Genomic DNA, 22,217 nt, shown 5'->3' with positions numbered 1-22,217 from the left:
GTACTGAAGACAACAACGTTTGGTACCCATAGGGATACAAATCTTGGATTCCAAACAAGTTGCAGAATAGTGAGGGTAAGAATAAATCAATCTATATGTTGTGGTGATGTATTTGGAATGCTTGATTTTGTGTGTGTGTGTGTGTGTGTGTGTGTGTGTGTGTGTGTGTGTGTGTGTGTGTGTGTGTGTGTGTGTGCGCGCGCACACGCCATAGGTTTGCTGTATTAAGTGAAGTCCCTTTTAAATGGATACATTCTCACCTACATCTGTTCCTGGAAAATACATTTCAAGCTGCAGTATTCCTGTCAGCTTGCTTTGTTCATGTTAGTTCAAGTTATTGGTCTTTCTGTCCATCCTCCTCCATCGGTTCTTCCATCCTTTTCCTTAATGCTTTTTGCTCTCTGTCTGCTGTTAGGTTCGCCCTGACTTTCCCCTGTGAGGGATTCAATGTCTTTCTGTCTTTATAACATTTTTCTTTTGAAGTCTGGAAATGACTTTTTATGACTCAATGACATGATGGTCAAAGGCTAGATTACTGTGTGTCCCTAAGTCCTGACTACTGGGTCAACTCTAAGTGGTGTGTTGCCAATATGATAGTTACCCAGGGATGGATGACTTCCCAAATGATAATATTATGCATTTCTTGGCATTTAGTTTTAGTCCATGGCTCTGACACCAGTTTGTCTGTGTCAGCCCCTCCTGGAAAACATGTCAGTGTGACATTCAATGACAGCTCCCAGTTTGCAATCATCATTGTTTAGTTTGATGAGAGTGCCTTTATCCTGCTGGGTCCTGCCATGAATATCTTCCTCCTGTTATCCAGCCTATTGAGTTTATGACTCTACCACAGTAGCTTATTTGAGTTAGTTCTGAACTTCTTCCTGGTGGGTACAGCTGCCACTATGCAGATATTAACATGCTTGTACAGCGTTTATGTGAACAGTTCTGCACAGGCAGCAGTGTTCTCAGGGTTTATGGGGGCCTGAAATTTTGCCAGGTTTCACGTAACAGCAGGAGGTTAGCCTTAGAATAGTTCCTGAATATTCCAGGTTTAGCAGGGGGGGGGGGGGGTCCAGGTTTTATTTTTACTTCAAAGGAGACCATTTTGTGGTCTGACCTTACCAGGGAAGGCATTACAGCGGGGTCTATATTAGATCAATAAACGTTTAAAAAAGCGAACGCTGATTGATCAAACTTATGTAAGCGAAAGCTTACAATCTCGAACTGTCAGAACAGCGATTTTTTTCCTAGGGAAAAAAAAAACAAAAAACAAATCACTGTTCCAAAACACATACACACAACACAAGCACACCAAACAAACAGCAATCCACACACATACACCTAAAATCTTACACCTAACCCTACACTAAACTATACACACACCACTAACTATCCACTTACCTTAACCCAAACCTTAACCCTAAGGACCGTCACTATCGCACACTCACCTCACCCGCTCCCTAACCCTAACTCATCTAACCCGGCCTAACCCTCACGTCCACACAATCGCACACATACCTAACCTGCGCCCTAACCCTAACTCACCTAAACCGCCCTAACATTCACATCCACACAATCGCACACTTACCTGAACCTGACCCGTAACTTTCCACCACAGCACTGAAAATACCGAAGCAACAAAAACGGACAACCGGATTCTTTCCCTAGGAAAAAATTTGGGTTTCTGTTGCTTCGATATTTTAAGCTTTCGCTTACATAAGTTCGATCAATCAGTGTTCGCTTTTTTAAGCATTCGCTGATCTAATATAGACCCTTACAGTAGGGGGTGTGCAACAGTCTCATATTATTGAGGACCAGATCCAGTATGGTTGCACCCCTAGTTGGTGTATTGACTATCTGGTCCAGGGAGTTTGTGTTTACAAAATCCAGGAATCTCTGTGCATGTACCTTTGGTGTCATATAGGATTTGCAGTTAACAGTGGTGTAATTAAAGTTACCCATGAATATGGCATTGGGTTGGATGAAGTTAAAATACATGGTATGGGTTTCCAGGGTCATAGAGTGGGACCTACAGCTTTCAAAGAAGTGGTACTGGATTTTACCTATGGTGATTTGAACTTGGAGCAGCTCAAGTGTATTGTCTTGTTTGACCAGCCTTGAAGTACATTTATTTTTGATGTTAACCGAAACACCTCCACCTTTAGCCCCTGCTTGTGAAGTAGTTGGCCTAAACGTGTGGAAGGCATTATAACCTTGCACTGTTGGTGTGCTCTCTGCAGCTTTAAACCATGTCTCAGTGACCACACAGACATCAGCATTCTCTAGGATATAAAGAGCTTCTACGGAGTGGAGTTTTTTGTTTAGATTCCTAGCACTGAGCAGTAATACCTTTAGATTTTCTTGGTTTTGATTTGCTATGTCGAAAGTATTTTCAGTTTGGCATTACCTAAAAAAAGCACTATGAGGGAAGAAAATGTTTTAGCTAATATTCGAAAGCCTAGAGGGGAGAGGTGCAGACCATCCCTGGCAAAGCAGCGTGGTCTGTTGACCATCTCCTTCCATGCTAACAAATACTGCATCCCCTTAGAATGACACCAGAAACTAAGCCAATTATTACAGTCAATCATATTTTGTTTGTATTGTTGCATCATCCTTGGAAAAGGTAAAATGCTGCTCAATACTAGGCTCATACCAGCCTGAGAGACCTATTCCAAGAGCTCCATGATGTCTCTCTTCATATAGTCTAGGGAAGTACGTCTCAGGTCCTTTACTCCCACACAGACTACGTCTCAGGTCATTTACTCCCACATGGACTATGTCAGTTAAATCTGACCACAAATCAGTTGCTTTCAAACTGGCACTAAAACCAGAACTCACAAAGTGCAATGTCAAACTAAAAATCTTTACCAAGGCAAACTTTACCCTCCTAGGGGAAAGTATAAATTCATGCCAAGCCCCACCCCCAGCTGGAAGTGGGAACTGCACCAAACCTGACAGCAAAGCCCTATACACAATCACTTAGTAGGCTCTTCCAGAAAGAATCAAAGCCAGAGCCCCAAGTAAAAACAAGCCACCCTGGTGGACATCCATTATCAACAAACTTTACAATAAACACAAAAAGTTGTTGTCTAAGAAAACTAACGCAAGGCCCCAACAATGGTAAACACCCTCTTCAGCTTCAAAAGGCAAATGAGACGGCATGTCAAATCCTCAGAGGGTAACCTTGAGAAAAACCTAGCAATCACATCCAAGGATAACCATAAGGCCTTTTACACCTACATACATATCCTAAAAGGCAGAACCTAAGCATGTGCCGAACTAGTGACTAACGGTATCACACACATTGATCCCACACAGATAGCAAAGCTGCTAGTGGACAGAACTGGTGAACATTTCACTCACCTATCCCCTCCAGACTTATCACAAACCTTGCCTCAACCCCCCACCCCCACCCTACATATCTAAACAGGAGGTCATTAAAGCCTTATCTAAGGCAAAAATCACAGCTTCTACGGGACCAGACGGCATCCCAAGCAGTCTTCTAAACAAACTAAAACATGAACTAGCATCACCATTAAGTACCCTAACTCAGTCGCAGCCTATCCACAGGCTTTGTTCGTGCAGAATGGAGAGCAGCAACAGTCATTCCCCTCCACAAAGGTGGCTTAGCAACAGATCTGGGGAATTACAGACCCATAAGTCTGACCAGCCTCATGTATAAGGCCATGGAACACATCGGGGACTTCATAATTAAAGACATAGGCAACCACCAAATCCTGGATCCAACCCAATTCGGCTTCAAGGGCAGATCCTGCCTGTTAAACCTGGTAGACTTCTTCAAAAATGCAACCAGGGCCATTGATGAGGGCAAATCTGCGCACACAGTATACCTTTATTTGGTAAAGGCCTTTGACACAATCCCATACACAGACATTACTGATAAACTTAGCAAACAGAATGTAAACCCCTTTGTTGTAAGATGGGTTGCCAGATGGCTCACAAACCGGTCACACACTATCAAAGTGGGTGACTCCATATCAACCAACAGATGTATCACCAACGGAGTGCCACAAGAGTCAGTGCTGGGCCCCCTACTGTTTGGCATATAATTCTCAGAAGGATCAAGCCAAAACTAAGGGGCTGTGGCTGACCAAGTTTGCAAATGAGTGCAAACTGGGTGAAATTACTAAATCCCCAAATGATGTCAGTATACTTCTTCAGGTGGGTCTTCTGCAGACCAACGACCGGTGTCTTAGTCACCGTCTCAAACTAAATGCAAAGAAATGCATCATGCCCTTTGGTAAATACAATGTCTCTTCACACTAGCAAATTAACAATACCCTATGTACCAACAAAGTGGTAAGGGATCTGGTATCACAAGTAGACTGCAATCTTAACTTTGACCACGGGTCTACTGTAGTAAGGAAAGCCTTCTACGTAGCACACTTGATTAGCAAAGACATCGCCTCTACAGTAAAGGAGGTTTTAAACCCTCTATACTTGTCACTAATCAGGCCCATAATTGAGTACAACATCCCTTTTGGCATGTATCATACAAAGCACCTGCAGCAACTGGAGAGACCTCAGAGGTTTCTAACAAAGAAGATCAAGGGACTCCAGCATGTGCCTTACACAGACCGACTAAAGTCCCTGTCACTATATGCTCTGTATCGTATAGACTTCTTAGGGGAGACTTATGCCTGGCTTACAGAGCAATCTCTAACCCAAACCTAATGAATCCACTGCAAATCCGTAAATCAAATGGGACCAGAGCTACCCATTCCACGGACCTAAAAATGGCCTGCAACTTGAACAGCACATGTTGGAGAGACAGATTTGTCTTCCAGCAACTGCCGCATCTTTGGAATACGCGGCCAATTCATGTGCAGCAAAGCACCTCTATGACACTATTCAAAAGGAACCTGGATGGGTGGATGGGCCACAGTAAATTCTTACAGAGGATAGCGCACCACAACCCTCCTGGACATGGGCAGTCATTACTAAATACAATCCTGGGTACTGACTACAGTACCTATAGTATTACATTTGGATGAAATGGCTACGCTTGAAATGATCTCCAGGTCGATAGTCTAGTAACCTGCGATGATGCAATAAGGAGCCAAACACCATCTATATCCAAGGGAGAATTTAAAATCTCATTTTTACCACCTTCTGGGAGGTTCTGAGAATGCTGCCATGCAAACCCCCTCAAAACAGTACTAGCAGCCATAGTCCAGGAAGAAGTATCAACAGTCATGCACACACTGCAAACAATGACTAGTGATCTGTGCAATAAGAGAAAGTTATTTAGAGCAGATTTTTCCTCATAAGAAACTGCAGATAAAAATTCCTCACACTTTCACAATCTGTCAGTACTAACATATTCTGAAAATCAAAGCAGAAGTATACTCTTTCTCCCTACCTGTCAATAATTTCCCCATTTTTATCAGAAACAGTAGGATTGGAATTAACTAAGTGCTTAGCAGCAGTGGGATCAACTAAAACTATACCTTCTGGGTCAGGTTTGGGAATAGTACATAAAATGTGAAAATGTATACATCCTTTCTGCCTTTTTAGGGGCAGCTCAGTGACTATCAGGAAAACTGCAGGCCATAATGCACACAAATCCTCTAAAGTAGACAATAGGTATAGATTCTGGAAAATCCCTCTGTAACAATTCATAATGTTTTCTGAGGGACTGAAAAATCTCAGTGTTCTCCCACTGAAAACAGTGACACATTCTAGCAATAGTTTCACAGAAAGAAAACTCCACAGGGGGAATCAAATACTGAACTCTCCTCAGAGTCTGAAACAGAAATCTGTGGGGAAAAATGTATTTGTTCCTGTATTTTCCTGTTCAGATTCAAAATCTTGAATCTCTACAGGAAAAGAGGAATCCCTCTTTATTTTACCAGAAACTACCTGGCAAGAAGATCAATAAGCCTGAATTAAGCCCTGAGGCAGTCTCAAACTACTTATCTTAAAAAAAATTGAGGAGGAGTAGATAAATGTTTGTTTTTCTGTTTCTTTCTGACAGAAAAAATGGGGGCCAACTGTGTTACTAATGGCACTGGCTGTTTCCTCAGTCAAAGGCACTACATTTCTAACACAGCATGAAAACATTTCCTGTTCCACTCTCCCAGGCCCAACAAGAGTGGCTCACCTTTGCCCACTGAAGGAATCTCAACAGCTGCAAAGGATGTGGCTAACCCCCAAGTCCACAGTATATGTAGGTGCTATACCAGAGGGATCTAGGATAAATGACAAGTGATCTGAGGTACAACAAATAACCACATCATAGTCAACTAAATGATGCTGAGGCAAATTTGCTAGCCTGTTGTGGTGGCAAAGGCTGTTTGCTTAATCAACCATGGAAACGGTAGTCTGTTCCATGGTCAAGCTGAAAATGGTGCCTCTTTCCTTGTGAAGAGAAGCAGCAAATGCTAGTAAACGCTGTCAGTCCACAAAAGTTAATTTTTTTTTGGCAGAAAAAAGGTAAAAAGCACTTTAAAACATTACAAGAATGACAGTGGACAAGAAATCAGAAATCTAAACTGCTCCTTCTCAGAGTCAACTGCTTGCTGTTAATTTTAGAGAGCAATCTAGAATAACCTGCTTTCTCTGCAACATAGTCCTGGCAACAATGACAATGCTGGCACCAACAGTCTCAGGGCCAAGACCACCTGTACTGGAACTGTACCACATTGTCTTGGAAGAAGGTGAGGGCTGAGACAGAGTTTCTTACGGTTTTCTTTTTTTCTCTTCTTCCTTCTGACTTTCCCTCTCTCTGCCCTTTGTCTTTGGAAGGTTCCACAGAAGAAGCGGGTAATAAACCTTTTAAAATAAACCCATTTTTCCACTCTTGTGGAGGGCAAGGGCAGAAAGGCTTACAAATTTTGCAGGTAGCCTGCAAATGTTACAGCCCCAGGCAGATGACACAAAGGTCATGTGTATCCTGAGACAGAATTTTATGGCCACAACAGGCACTTTCTGACCATGGTAACATAACAAAACAAGAGACACTAAACAAAGACGGACTGCAACAGTGACAGTGAAAGTAATAAAAGAAGAATGAAAGCTGGTAAAAACTGTAAAATTAATTTTAGTTAAATATATTAACTTAAATGAACAGAGTCACTAAAAAACAGTTCCTTCACATCTGTCCTCTGACAAATGTGTCAAGACCTGCCATCTTCAAGCAAAAAGCTGATAAATTATGTTAACACAAAAACAAAGTAGGACACAGCAACATAACTAAAAATATTCTTAGATACAACAAATATATAAACAAATCATTCACTATATCTTCATATTAACCATACATCAACAAGACGGTTGCTACAGTCTCAAATGTTTCATCAATAAAGAAGCACAAATTAATTTATGAAAGCAAATTATAGTCATTCACTGAATTTTTTTTACCATTCCAGCTAGCAGGACCTTAAAACACAAACAAAAAAACTCACTGCTCAACAAAATACTACAGAAAATTTCTCCCCAGAAAAAAATTGCTCACTCTTCTATCAGGGACTTCAAAGTCATAAAAGAAGCAGGAATATGGGTGTAGCCAAGATTTTTGAAACTGTAAATCAGCTTCCAGAATGTTGTCTCCTTCCACACCACAAAACCCTCCAAACCCCAGACAGTACATTTTTGTACACAGCACACATTTTTATCATAAAAACAGGCTTACTGGATAGGATAACTTTAGTTAACTAGGTATCCTGCAAAAAGTGCCACTTAGTTATACAGCAGTCTCCAAATAAGGTGGCAAAACCTACTACTACTTAGCAAAAAGTCTGATGAGGACCACCCCTTTTAAGTGCGAGAATACTCAGATAAGGAAATCTGTGGTAACACAAATATGTGAAATTACATCTTGGGATCTTAGATTTAGGCTTGTGGCTATCTGACACACTCTGTATCCCAGTAAATAGAAGAATGGACATCCAGTCATAAAGCAAATTGCACTGCTTAAATAAAATCTGAAGATCAGACCCCTAAAACAAGATGCATATCCAAACGAAACACTGTAGTTAGTACATTAATTGTCCAAGTACCAATAATCTAATGCAGGTTTTGTGGGAAGCCAGAGCCTTCTTCCCTGGGTTAAATGGATATGGGGTTATGATGAATGGAATGCCAACCCATTACAGGATGCAGATACACATACACAAACACCCTACAGGAATATACATATGCTGATGAAATCATATCAGCAACCTTCAGAGATACCCCTCTTAAGATCACAGGTTTATAAACTATGAAAAATGGGTATACAGTTATTTACTTTGAATACAACAACAAATGAAGTTTTGTTTTTGTTTGTGATAATATTGTGAAAAGGGCATCATAATGCTCACCTTGGTTGGTTTCCTATGAGGCTCCTTAGCAAAGTAAAAAACTGTTAGCAGTTTTTGCTTCTGAGGCAATGGGACAGGCAGGTATAAAAAAGGATCAAATGTTATTGACACCTGCAAAGCAAAAAGTCCAGAGTGAAGCTGACAAGACATAATTCAATTCTACCATTATGAAACACAATTTGAGCACAATTTAAGTACGGTGCATCATCTTAAGACACTAAGCAAATATTCATTGCAGCACAATGACTTTGTCTCATAAGTCAATGAAAAGAAGACATTCCTGAGGGAGGGGGACAGAAGTATCTACTGCAAAATTCAGATAGTAACCATAATAGAAGCTTCCAGAGGATGGTCCAAGCAGAAATGCAGAATAGAAAGCACTGCCCTCTTCAGGGGTCCACCTAATGGACAAATATGAAAATAATGACAACACCTGTTGGTGGTAACTCTCAAGATTATCTGTATGAGCCTTCTCTGAGTATGACATCTACAGCTATACTACACAAACGGCCAATTCCAGCACAGAAGTAGCACTGTTTGCATCTATCTACAAGTTTAAATATCTTTAGCAACCCATTAGAAAACAGACTTTTTATTCTTCCCTTAAAATAATATTGTACATGGTGTTTTGTCATATTAAAATAAACCCAATTACTTTATGGAAGTTATGATTATTTTATTTTACTCACTAATTCTTCATTTCCAACTTTGCCCAATTCCGGGTTGCTTTGGTACAACATGCATAGAAAATGATCTAGGATCAAAAGCTAGCTTACTGAACATGAAGCTGAGGGCAATTACATTTTTTATACTGTTGAACAGACATCTGCTTAAGACACAACAATTTTTTGCTGGTGGGATTTTCTTAAACCATGGGGTACTGGCAAGAAATATCTACTTAACTGATGACCTTTTATTTGGTTTTCTTTTCATTAACGGTCTGTCTAATAATCATCTGTAGACTGAACAACCTTAAGTCTGGATTAAAAAGCATTTAGTACCTGTACTTTTACTTTTTTAAACTTTTCTGTCCTGGAACTAAGCATGACTTCTCAGAACAGCAGGAAAGCATCAACAGCATCACATGCACATTTCATTGCATAGACTACACTTTTTATATTATGTCTGTGTAGTGTGTATATGTGTGCATGCATACATCTATACACACACACATGCATACTTATATAAATACAGATACAATGTATATATATATATATATATATATATATATATACACACAAACATATATATATATATATATATATATATATATACACACACACACACACATATATATATATATATATATATATATATATATGTACACATATACCCACAGATATATGTATACATGCATGCTTTATAAATGTACACTGGCTTGGTGGGCCCTACTGGACAGTGCCCACTTGTCAAGGACCTAGGGAGAGCACAGTCAAATAAATAAAACAGATAACATCATTAAACAACATAACTGCAAAATGAAAAGTAGAAAGACATGCTGTTTACAATCATACCTCAATAAAACTTACAATCTCAAACAACATTATGTAGCATTAAGGCTCTCAAGTACACAGGTAGCTTTTACACACTTTCAGTATTTTACATAATGTGGGACCCTGGTTAGCAATCATCCAGGCCATGCAATTTACAGACACAACAGACAATTTACTGGGTATGTAGACCATTAGCATTATCTGTCTAATAACTGACTTTTTATCAGAAAGTAGCAAAACTAATGGTGCAGTCATCCTTGTCTTAGATGAATGAGAGACACAAATACAGTGAAAGGATGTGTTTGTGACAATTGTGTAAACACTATCTAACAAATGGAGTTCTCTAAAGTCTGTCTGCTCTTTTAGGAGCTGGGGGATGAGCACCTGGGTGCAGACAGTAAATTTTTACATTACTCTAGATGGTCTGAAATGGAGGGACAGTCTACTTCCACTCAGGTGATTCTATCATCTGCATACACCTCCTCTTAGGAGGAAAGAGGCTCCTTGCTGACCACCTAAAAAATTCACCAATACAACTTATACTTTCTGAAAAAGATGCATCCTCTGGAAGGAAGCCAGATGACTGAAATTATTTAACCTTGTGATCCCTAAACGGAAAGGAGGAGACTCAATCTGCCTCAAATAAAAATCTTCCTCTTCTGAAGATACTAGCGATGGGATCCTCCCCATACCCTTCACTGGAATGTACAAGGGTTCCACAGTTTCTATGTGAAATACATACAAATATCAAATGCTGATGAGGTAGTGTAACTTTTGAAATGATTCTGAAGTTTATCCCAGCAAAAACAAAGGAAAAAAAAGTAGACACACAACAGAAGTAGATGGCTGTGAAGGAGACAGAGCTTCCAAGAAATACCAGACTTGTATTTTTTCATTAGTAACACAGATGAAATCTGACGGTGGTAATCCTACATTGGTAATACTATTCTTGCAAAAAAAAGTTGAAGGTGTCAACACTGGTTCAAGTTTTGATTTTTACTGGCTGAGGCATCTTAATTGGATATTCTTCTCTGAATGCCTTCAGCAAGATCAGCATCAAGACCCATGTTGTAGGCCCACATGAAGTTAGTAAAAAAATATAGGTATGCTAAAATGCTTCAATTCTGACGTCCTTGAAACTGGACTTACTGAAAAAATACATCTTTTTCCTTTTAAACTGTACCACACTGCACGGTATACGTTTAACAAGCAGCTACTACTGTTTATGTCACACGTGGAGCACTAAACAGCTTCAGTTCAGACCATAAATAAAATACAGGTAACTGCAATGAAGACTGACTGCAATCTGCTGATCATCTCCCAAACACAGGCTGCCCCCTTTCTCCCACCACAGGTGCATTACTTTTCCAAAAAAAACAGCATCTTCTGGCCCATTTTCCATCTTTTCTATTACTTACCAAATCTTATTTGTTACCAACTCCTTAAATAACCTGCCTTTTTTAATAAAAGAGAAGGGGAAGTGCCAATGTACATCTCCCTGCTTTTTTCCAATAAAAGAGAAGGGAAGTGACAATGTACATCGCTTTACCCACTAACTTAAACTATTACCATAACCTTTATAGGTATCTTATCAGATACTGTAATCGGATGCACCTCTAACTCCCTCATATTAGCATTCTCTTGCATGATACAGTATTCCTCCATTCTGGCCGATTCTTATACCTCTGCAGGAAGACAGGGTCAATTCCACATGAGCTCCTTAGACTACTATGGCTTCCTCCATCCGAAGTACTTTTAAATATTTACTTATGAATTTACTCAATCTAATAATGGTTACACTCCTCATAAGTTCATAGGCAAATACTAGGCTAGCTGCTCTTGTGGATCAATAAAAGCCATGCCAATCTCGCATGATGAGAATCAAACCCTTTACTTCTCGTCTGTGAGGTAAACACCTTAAACCTCATGTCAGCTCCCAACCCCCCCCCTTGAACCACAACACAACCTCATTATTACAGAACATATTCCAATTTCTCCCAATAGTTAAGATCTCCTTCTGAAAAAAAAGCTGCTCCCCCAGCACTCTCCTCAGTTTTAAAATTGCTGTATTGAGCAAGGCATATGCATTCACCAAGTTAATTATATTTCTAAAACATTAGCCTCTCACTGCCACAAACCTTCATTTACTTCTTCCCCTTCTCCATCACTTAGGGAACCCCTCGCCCTTGTAATATAACCACCCCTCTTCTTCTGCCCCTGGTATTCAGCTGAGTAATCCCACTTGAAGCCCTTCTTTATTCAAACTCACATGTTCAATCCTATCTAAATGTATCCCATACAACACTGCTAAATGCACTCTACTTTTTCTGTATACAAGACAATATTCTTGTCTTTTCTTGATACCAACAAGTCCGTTAACATTCTATGCGAACGTAGAAAATGCAGACATTCCACATATACTTCAGCTTTACTTTATTACTGCATGACCTTTTCTGTTGTACAATGCTCTACACAACTGCATTCTCATCAATTTCAGAACTCTAGCCCCAACCTCCTACAGTATCGTTTTACTTATCCCAAATGCAGAATTTTAATGCTTTACTCATATTTAATTAATTCAACTTTTGATTTCTATTTATGTTAAAAATTGTACGTACACTTTCATTAGCCATACTATTTTTCCCCTAGGCCATAGTAAGTCAAACCAATAAAAATACAATTATATCCCCATCCCCTCAAAATGCCTTGCAGTTATGCATAAAGTATTATTCAGAATAGTCTATTTTACTTCAATCCCACTTGTCCAGAAAGTGGGGTTGATAAACTGCAGTCTACCCTTAAAGTGATTTGCTGGACAGCTTACCTGTATATCATGACATGTGGTGCATAAACTGCTGAATAGTACTTCTGCCTACTGGCAAATGTTTTGTCGTCTTCTTTAGAAAAAAAGAATGTCTGAAAATATGTACTTTCCTTACACTGATGCCAGTGAGTAAAAACAATGATCTCTAACCTCTGTGACATCAGAGTAAGAAAAAACAAGTGTTGTGTTCATAGACTTTAATGGGAGCACCATCACACGTGCGCAAAAGCACCACATTTAAGTCTATGCATGCACTGCATGTTAAGGGCACGTCAAGATAGAAAACAGTACATTTATTTGGCCGGTAGTTTAATACAAAACTTAAACTTTTATTATAAAACATTCCAAAACTACAAGCATGGATAAACAGGAAAATACATCACAACACTTGACTTTATCAAATGCTGTGATGTACATTCAAATGTCAGCAAATCACTTTAACTTGCAAGTCTGTTTCAGTCCTCCTCAGAGAGTTAATCTTTCTTCCACCAGTACATGGTTCAATCCCAGTTGTCTGCTAGTTCTCCTGGTCAGCTCTTGTACTCCCCTTTGCTTTTCCAACATCTTCTTTTGGAAAAAGGGAAACCAGTTTACTGGCATACTCTCTCTCAAGTTATGAATAGTTTTAGATGGCTTTGAAACTGGATCAGCTGTTGCTAGTTAAATGGCTTTAAGTACTTCCATTCCTTGGTCAGCCTCTATAAATGTATCTGATTTCTCATAAAAAAAAAACACTGAATACTGCAGGACACAGTGGTTTAAAACTTCACTCCAACTTGCAAACACTCCTTCATGACTGGAATACATGATTTCTTCCATTTCTGTTATAATTTATAAACCAAATTATCCCTTTTGGCGATGTTGTAGAGTACTGGCTCACTAGATGCGCAATAACAAACGCCACCCAAACCCCGCCTAGCTAGTTGCTGTCACTCTGTACTAATGAGTATTCATTAAGGTATGGTTCTCCTGTATGAACAGTCATTCTTCATTCATCATCATGCATTAGCCAGTACACTACAACATCGCCCTTTTGCACATGTATGCGACTTGCATACAGTTAAATTAACTCTGCCGATAATAACATATATAGACACATTTAGTCACGGGGAAGTAATAAAGGGCAAGACCCATTTCCACTGTGTTTCATGTGGATAACTTGTAAAATACTTTGGTAGCAAAAACAAACAATAAAAGTAGTTTCTGAACCTCATTTATTCTTGACATTTGCTTCCAACAGTGTTAGTGACAATTTATAAGCCATACACTTTACAATGGAAGGCTATCATTGATTGCTGTGGTTTATATAACATTTACCCCCGGTGAGACACTCAGAAGATATGTTCTGGAGCAAAGTAAAAGGGACACAGAAAAACATGATGAAAAGGTCGCTGACAACCAAGGAACAGATGAAGATGATGGTGGTCATTCTAGCTGTCCTCTTCCTCACTAGAGTGTAGATCACCAAGGTATTACTTACCAGTGCCAGGATGAAGATAATAACGTACATCACCACAAGCATGATTTTGGCCGCACTGGGTATGTTGGGGATGTAGACCAAGGGCTGTAACTTGTAAGTCTCGATGAATTCCTGGCGAGAGAGGTTAAATGACTGCTGCTGTTTCAGTGCGTCAGGACTGATGTTTAGGGAGCACATCTCTCCTTTCTCACTCAGGGACATCTGCAATACTGTATCCACAACACCCCGGGGCAGCAAAAACTGCAATTAAATTGATCTGTGAAGTCTGGGCTTGGGTACTTCCTTCAGTCTGCTTCTGCAAAGGAATGCAACTGGCAGCACCCTGCAATCTCAGACTATATTTTTAGTTGGAATCTCGTGTTTTACAGTTTTATAGTCATGGGCCATGATTTTCACTCAGCTGCTCTGATCTGCAAGTTAATATCCTGCAGCCACAAAGGGAAGGGACTTCTGCAATAGAAAGACCCGACTTTTACCTTACCGAGCATCCTTATTTCAAATTATCAGGGAGGTACAGTAGTCACAGCTGCTCATCTACATTCATTATATGCATGATGTCATGTGGTAATATGCATGGCATGCCAATCATGCCTCATTTCCATTCTGCTTCACAGACATCATGCTTGTCAATCACCATGGCCACGCCCACTCCTGCACAAAACTGCCATTGAGCCAGTACACTACATCTCCTCACTTTCTAGAAATACTTATTTGCACCTTCACAGTTACTGGTCTCAGCTGCTTTCTTAAAAAAAAACTTCTTGGGATACAAACACAATGTGCCCTCTCTATTAATATGTCCTACTGTGAGAAACCAGTCCATCTGCTAACATTGCTCTTCATAAAGCTTGTAGAATCTGCTACTTCTCTGGGGTGGATGCAAAAACTCAAGTGCTCCTCCTTCCTCTATCTTCCACATAAGCTACTTAATAGAAGAGTTCTTCTTGAGATAACATTTTCTGTTATCTCCCAAATTTCCATTTCTGCCTTTTGCAGCTTGACCAATACATCAAAGTGACTATTCAATGTTTCTATTTTTTTTCATTCTCTCCTAGTCGGATTTTTATGTACTCTTCTAGTGTCCTGCTTATTTTAAAGAACTATGAATAAATCTGAGAGGTTTTTCTCTCTGAAATTGTTGGAAGTCATACCATGTATCTGCACCATATACTGGTCTGCTTCTCAGAGTCTCTGCAGAGTGTTTGTCCAACAGAATCTTTTCCTTTCCCTTCACTTTATCCTTAGCTCTCCTGGATGATATCCACATAGAATAATAGTAAGACTGATTTTTTTTACTGTCCGTTTCCAGCAACCCTCATCAATTTTCCTACAGGACAGCACTAGTTAACATGCTTCTCAGTTAGCAGCCATTTTGGAAGTCTCCACAGAACAACATATATTACAGAAAATTTAAAACACAACTTTCCCTCTTAGCGATACTTAGAAAAGAAAGTATTAAATGCAGATGCTATTTTCCAGTTTGCCAAAGATGCATAAGGAATAAAACAATGAATATCGTAAATAAAATATACTGCAACATAAGTTAAATTACTTGAGTCCCTTTATTCAGACTTAAAATGTCAATATTTTTAATATAATTTTTTGTACTAATTAAAGAAGGATGTTGCCAGACAGGTCTTTGATGCAAACATTTTATAAGAGAAAGAGAATACATGTGGAAAGATGAAACAGCTGCAAGGTACTCCTGCTGCAGCTCTTTTAACCTTTTCTTAATTTCCTCCAAAGACTTTTAAGAGATTAAGAGACAGAAGGACCACCCCCCCAACTCTTCTTAGAAGAATGCTTTCTTCCACCCCCAATTTTCTCATATAAATGCTTTCTTCCTTCCCTTCTTTATTTTTTCCATATTTTCATGTAGCTAGGGTATCAGAATTTTGATAGGTTAGCATACGAGTAAAATAGTTATGAGCTCTGAAGCAGTGTACAGTACTGATGCCATACAGTGTATTGATTTATTTTACTTATCTTTGTTTACTGGGAAAGCCCAACTGGGATTGATCCCATTTTCAGTGGAGGCCTGGGAAGAAAAGCTCCACAGTTATTACAGATACAAATATAAAAATATGACAGAATACATACAAAAAGCAATATAGTAGCAGTTTTTCCATTGAACTAGGAGAAAAATAGCTGTGCAGTTTTTACTATTACAAAATAAAGACAATATTCACTTTACGTACATGTGGCATTTTTCACTGTAAATCAAATATGTATGTACATTACAATTATATGCACAGTTTAGGGTATCAGTTGAAATGTCAGTTCTTGTTCAGCTGAAGACTGGTTCAGTTGTAAGGATTGTTAGATTAATTGAATTCTGCAGGTGTTTCCTGCAAAGATAAATATTCCCTGAACTTCGAGTTGTAGAAATTTAGTTAGTTTGGAAGAATAAATTAGAGGCTAAATAAAAATGCCTACATATTAAAGCTTTGTTGTTTTGGGGAACCTAATAGACTGGAAGTGTATCGACGCAGGAGAAGTGAAATTAATACTAGCAATACACAAAAGTAAGAGAGAAATAATTAAGCATAAGGGATGTATAGTGTATATGGCAAAAAGTATAGCAATATTAAATATAAAATGCTACAAACTGTTTCATAGAATCTTAAGGTAACGGACAATCAATTAAGGTGTCAGATATTTTAATGAAACGGACTAATTGAAATGTCAGGACTCTCAATGCTAAGTCCCAGCACACTGGAAAAAAAAATCCAAGAGACAAGCAAATATTGAGTATTGTATTTCTTCATTAAACTTGTTTTTGCTTTTTTTTTTTTTTTTTGCAAGGAGGCAAACCTCGTTGCACCCCTGAACTTACATATACCACATCCAATACAGACATACCTCTAGAGAAAAAGGAATATTCTGAGAAATGTCAATCTTGGCTTCAAAATATGCAAGCTAAGCATTTTGGTCATTCAGTTTCCAAATTTTGAGCCCCAGCATTTTATATAGTTACCAATAAACTGTCCCCTTAGGTATTACTTTTGCAACAAATGCACACAAGTCATGAAGAAGATAAAAAATTAGAGAAGTATGGATTTAGTCATAGGCTCAAGGGTGTAGCAGCAGGATAGAAAAGAGGGGTGGGCAATGTTGCTAAGTACAAGATTACAATAACAAGAAATGTTAAGATTAACAGATGACGAGGGTCAATATGTGGCATTAAAAACTGAGAAAAGAGTTAACACAGAGGGAATTCAGGGAGGTATGCAAGTTCAACGCCACATACATACAAGAGTTCTTTAAGGGATATACATGACTGACAGAATATACATATTCAAAGAGGATACACATACAAATGGGAAATATTAGCTATATTATTATCAGAACATTCTTGTTTTATGACAGGATTAAAGATAGACAACAGAATAACAATTAAGCACTGCAGGTTCCTAGTACAATACAGTTTTCAACATTCCAAAAGTGGCAATGTGAAGTATGAAGAGAAAAGAGACAACTGATGGGACAGAGTACAGAGGAGATCCTGGCTTGCTGGGAGCTAGTGAATGGTGTATTTCTCAGGATAGAGGCACATTGTTGAAGTATAAACGTAGGGCCACACAAGAAAGTCAATCTCAGGTTTGTGACTACTTATGGACGCAACCATAACGTATCAGGGATGTATTAGATACTCATTGGAATATACTTTTGGCCAATGATGAAGTTAGGAAATATTTAGGCCCCAAATGTCAACTCTCTTACAGACGTGGGAAAACATTGAGTGCTCTTTTTTTGCACTTCAAGCACAAGGAGCGTGGGGGAGCAGTACACCAACAAATGACAATGACTGGGGACAAACTACTGGGAATGTTCCCATGTGGACACTGTGGGTCATGCCAATTTGTGAGCAAACTGAAACAATTCACCAGTGCCAACATCAGCAGAGTTATATGACTTATGGGTTTTTGGAAATTGTGATAGCAGTTGGATAGTCTATTTAGCCACATGCAAATGCTCTGCTTTTTATGTTGGCCAAACCTCCCGTTCATTGAGAATCAGGATGTCGGAGCACAGAAGTGATATCCGAAATAAAAGAAAAACGAATGCCCTATATAGACACAGCATTAAACATACCAATGCCGAGTTCAGGTTCATGGTTATTGATAAAATAATTGGGGATAGAAGTAACCAACAGGGTTGGCGCACAATTCTGAACCATAAAGAAAAATATTGGATCATTAACTCAGGGGTGTTATTTTCCCCAGGACTTAAAGACCATTTACGAAGGACATTATGGATTTTCATGTCTATTTTGTTGATTTGTATGTATGTGTGTAGTATTTGTTTCATATATTACATGTTGTTTATTTATTTATTTATTTATTTTACATTTGTTTATCGGGAAAGTCTGACTAGGTTCCACAGATCCTGTTTTCAGCGGAGGCCCGGGGAGAAATGCTCCAGCAGCATGTCTTTAGACATGTTTTTATGTTTATATTCAACATATTCATATATAATGGACTGGTTATATGCAATTCTAGTTATTGTATTCAAATATATATATAAGTTTATAAGAGCATGACTTTTCAAGGCATATGAAGGACACCACAGTTGGTTATGTTTCTTTTTCTTTTTGTTATGTATATCAAAGAATTTTATTGATCACATTTTGTGTTGATCACATGTATGTGTAATTACACACACACACACATATATATATATATATATATATATATGTATATATATATATATATATATATATATATATATATATATATGTAGATATATATATATATATATATATATATGTATTTATACATTTATATTTTTATATGTAGGTATGTTACCATATGTATAAATAATGTCTTCATATGTATTTTTTATTTACACATGCATAGGTATCAATACTTAAATGTGATTCCAGTTTACTGTTCTATTTGTAATGCTTTTGTATTATTTTTTTCAGTTTTTTATTTTCCGGGTTGAACCATGTCTTCCATTAGTTGGGGGTGGGTATATATAGCTTAATTAGGAATACGTTTGTGATTTTGTTTCACTGAGGAAGGCTGGGTAGCCGAAACCGGTCTGAATAAAGTAATTTTTTATTTACTTTACTTATCCTGCATAAGCCTGCTCTTAAACAATTTTGCAGCAACAGTACCAAAAATATCTGATTATCTAAGGGAGAATCAAAAAGTTTGCATTAATGTCCTCAGGTAAAGCCTGCAGACACAACCAGGAATACCTCCTCATGACAGAACCAGATGCATAGAGGAGGCAACAGCTGCATCATAGCTGCATTAAACAGAATGGTGGACTACCAAAGAGGCAGAACTCAGCAGACAAAGAGCAGAAGCTTTACAATCTCTGAATTAGGCAAATTAGTCACACACTCCTCCCCCCAAGCTGAGATAAAATAGCCAAGACATATCTAGAGTCATGCTGGTGTGATAATTAATGGCCCTAAAAGTCAAAGTAGCAGACGCACACACCTTTTCCCCATATCTTCCATAGCATGGTTGTACTTGTCATAAGACAGAAGCTTGGAAGATGAAAGCAGTTTGGATGTCTTATCTGTGGACATGGAAACAACAGGATCAGAAGAACTTTTATACAGATATTTATGATGAGAAGGATGACTTGTACAGATATTTATGATCCTCAGGTACCTTATACAATCTATCTGGCTTCTTAGAGGAGGGTGACAGGAGACTGAGAAGCTGCTATACAAATGCCCAACGGGGCATCTAAGACTGGAGCGACTACAGACAATCTGGTTAAGTCCATCTGCAAGAGTTGAGAATACCTCTTTTGAATCTCTGATACTTGAGAACAATCACACTTAAAATGTTCCATCATATGAACCACTGTATCCCCAAAAGATAATTCCTCAAAAGGAGAGTCAGGGGACAAAGAATCCACTTCATCAGACCCAAAAGCCGAAGAAGAGAGTATTTGTGAGTAATAACCTAAGAATTCTTCAGTCTTATTCCTCATCAGCAGGATCAGAATCCCTTGTTCTCTTGGATGGGGTGGAAGACCAGGGAGCAGCAGCAGCAAGGACAGACAATTCTCGTGGGGGTTTCAAAGCCATGAGGGCATTAAACAGCCCTTGAGTAAATTCTTGCCACTCTCTGTGAGGATCCTTAGCTACAGCAGATATATTTTTGGTTTTCTTTTTTAAAAGAACATCTGCCTTTACAAATCTAGGTGGTGCAGAGCTCTGCATGGATTTAGTGAAGGTACCAGGCATCTCATCCCTAACTAAAACTTGGAGAATACTCCTACGCTCTTCAGATATTATTAGCCATGATTCTCCCTCAACATCTGTACCAGATGCATGCACAGCCTCAGCAGACAAGCAATTGGGCTGCTCTGTGTTGGCCTCCAATTGGGTCATGGTAGAGGGAAATGGCATCAGCACTAGCCAGTCCTCAGGTACTTCATCCAACCTGAGGGAGACATCAGGTAGAAATTAGACAACAGCAGATTTAATGCATACTTTTTTAGCTTTTTTCTTAAGCAGCAAATTAACTTTGGGGCCTGAGGATTTGGCCATGGACCCTGGGTCAATAACTTCAGAAACTGGTTTTCCAGATAAACAGAAAAGGAAGACAAATAGCTGCAGTGTGTCTTAGGGACAAATGGCACCAAAATAAAAAAGGCACTTCTCATGTTTGTCTTTAAGGGGGAATCTGCCACCCACACTTAAATTTCTCCTTCCTGGATGACATGAAAAACTACAGAGAGGAAAAAAAGAAAGGAAGGAACCCCAACAGGCCACTTATCTGTATCAGGGACAGTAGAAGACCAGCTTGGTGACTGGTGTACAGGCTGAATTCAAAGTAGCATTCGGACTGGTAACAAAGAAAGTCTAAGGATTAAGCATCCATAAGTCATAAATGTACCTTACACCGTAAGCATACGACATACGGCACCAGGTGTAAAATATTTGTATGCTGGCCAGACATTAGGCTATCTTCAGCATGATATCCTAGGTATAACGAATACTGTAACAGTGATAAGGAAGGACATCAGTAAAGCTGTGATAAATATCTTTTCAAGTATTCATAAAGGTGATCTACTCTGAGGGGCGGTCCCCCTCCCCACCCTCCAGCTTTAAGAGCAATCAGGGAACTTGAAAAGGAAAATTAAATGGAAAATAAAGACTGGGAGAAAAAGATGGTTGTGAGCTTACCGGAAAGGCAGTGACAACAATACAAAATGGAAGAAAGTGGAGCCACCTTGTAAAGGGTTTGGTTCAGAAAATTGCACTGCAGAAAGAAAGCTATACTATGTCAAGACAGGGACTGTAACATAAAAAGAAATGGGAAGGATGGTGAAAAAAATATCACAGAATGTACAAATAGATCAGGATGGATGGATATATAGTAAAGGGTTACATGTAATTATGGTGCAGTTAGTTATCAGACACACCAATGTTAAAAAAGGGAAATCAGCCAAGTACAGGCTGACATAAGACCTACACTGAAGTAAGGTGAAAAAGTGCTACAGCTAGCTGTTTTATAGTTCTTGTGTATATAGTTTTCTAAAAAGCTGGTAAAGAAGTTTGAAATGAACAAAAAAGTATGCAGAAGCACTGAAGCCCAATGAACTCTTCTTTAACTAGAATAAATACCTCTCAGTTTGAAATCAAACGTTCCTTTATTGTTTTACCAATAGACAAAGATGCACGAACAGTTGCTAAGTCAATAGTAAAGATAAATCCAAGATAGGCAACAAAATGAGTCAAGCGCTTTCACCCGTTACTATGACGGGCTTTGTCAAGATGAACCACCTAAAACACTCTGTATGCTTATATACAAAATTGTTTGAACCAATTATTCAATTAAAACAACGGGAAAAATAGGTTAAACCAATTTAAAGTTGAAACTTTGCTTTCTGTTTAAAATGCTTAAAGGCAACATCACATTCACGGTACTCACAACCAATGTGTTTTAACCAAAAACGTTACCAAAGTATATCCGAAACAAATGGCTTTCTCTGTTTCTTTTAAAATCGTTAGTGTTGCACATAAATAGCCCAAACAGTGTGTTAAATAAAAACTAAATATAACAATCCTTATCATTGCTATAAACATTTATCAGAGCTTGGCTTTCTGTTTAAAATGTTTC

The 22,217-nt window shown here is 38.7% G+C and overlaps 1 protein-coding gene across 1 annotated transcript in view; it reads right to left on the bottom strand.

The window, feature by feature from the left end:
• Positions 1-22,217, bottom strand: part of USP19 (ubiquitin specific peptidase 19) — a 3,461,697-nt gene that overhangs the window by 1,775,862 nt on the left and 1,663,618 nt on the right. Inside the window, exon 13 of the mRNA XM_044078491.1 lies at positions 8,325-8,435. Coding sequence (XP_043934426.1) covers positions 8,325-8,435 — 111 coding nt within the window. The remainder of the gene's footprint in view (positions 1-8,324; positions 8,436-22,217) is intronic.

Source organism: Protopterus annectens, chromosome 7.part1 (genome assembly GCF_019279795.1).
Source record: "Protopterus annectens isolate FY-2018-M chromosome 7.part1, PAN1.0, whole genome shotgun sequence".
Taxonomy (NCBI): Eukaryota; Metazoa; Chordata; order Ceratodontiformes; family Protopteridae; genus Protopterus; species Protopterus annectens.
The sequence above is the reverse complement of the archived record's forward strand: the minus strand, read 5'-3'. Positions and strand labels throughout refer to the sequence as shown.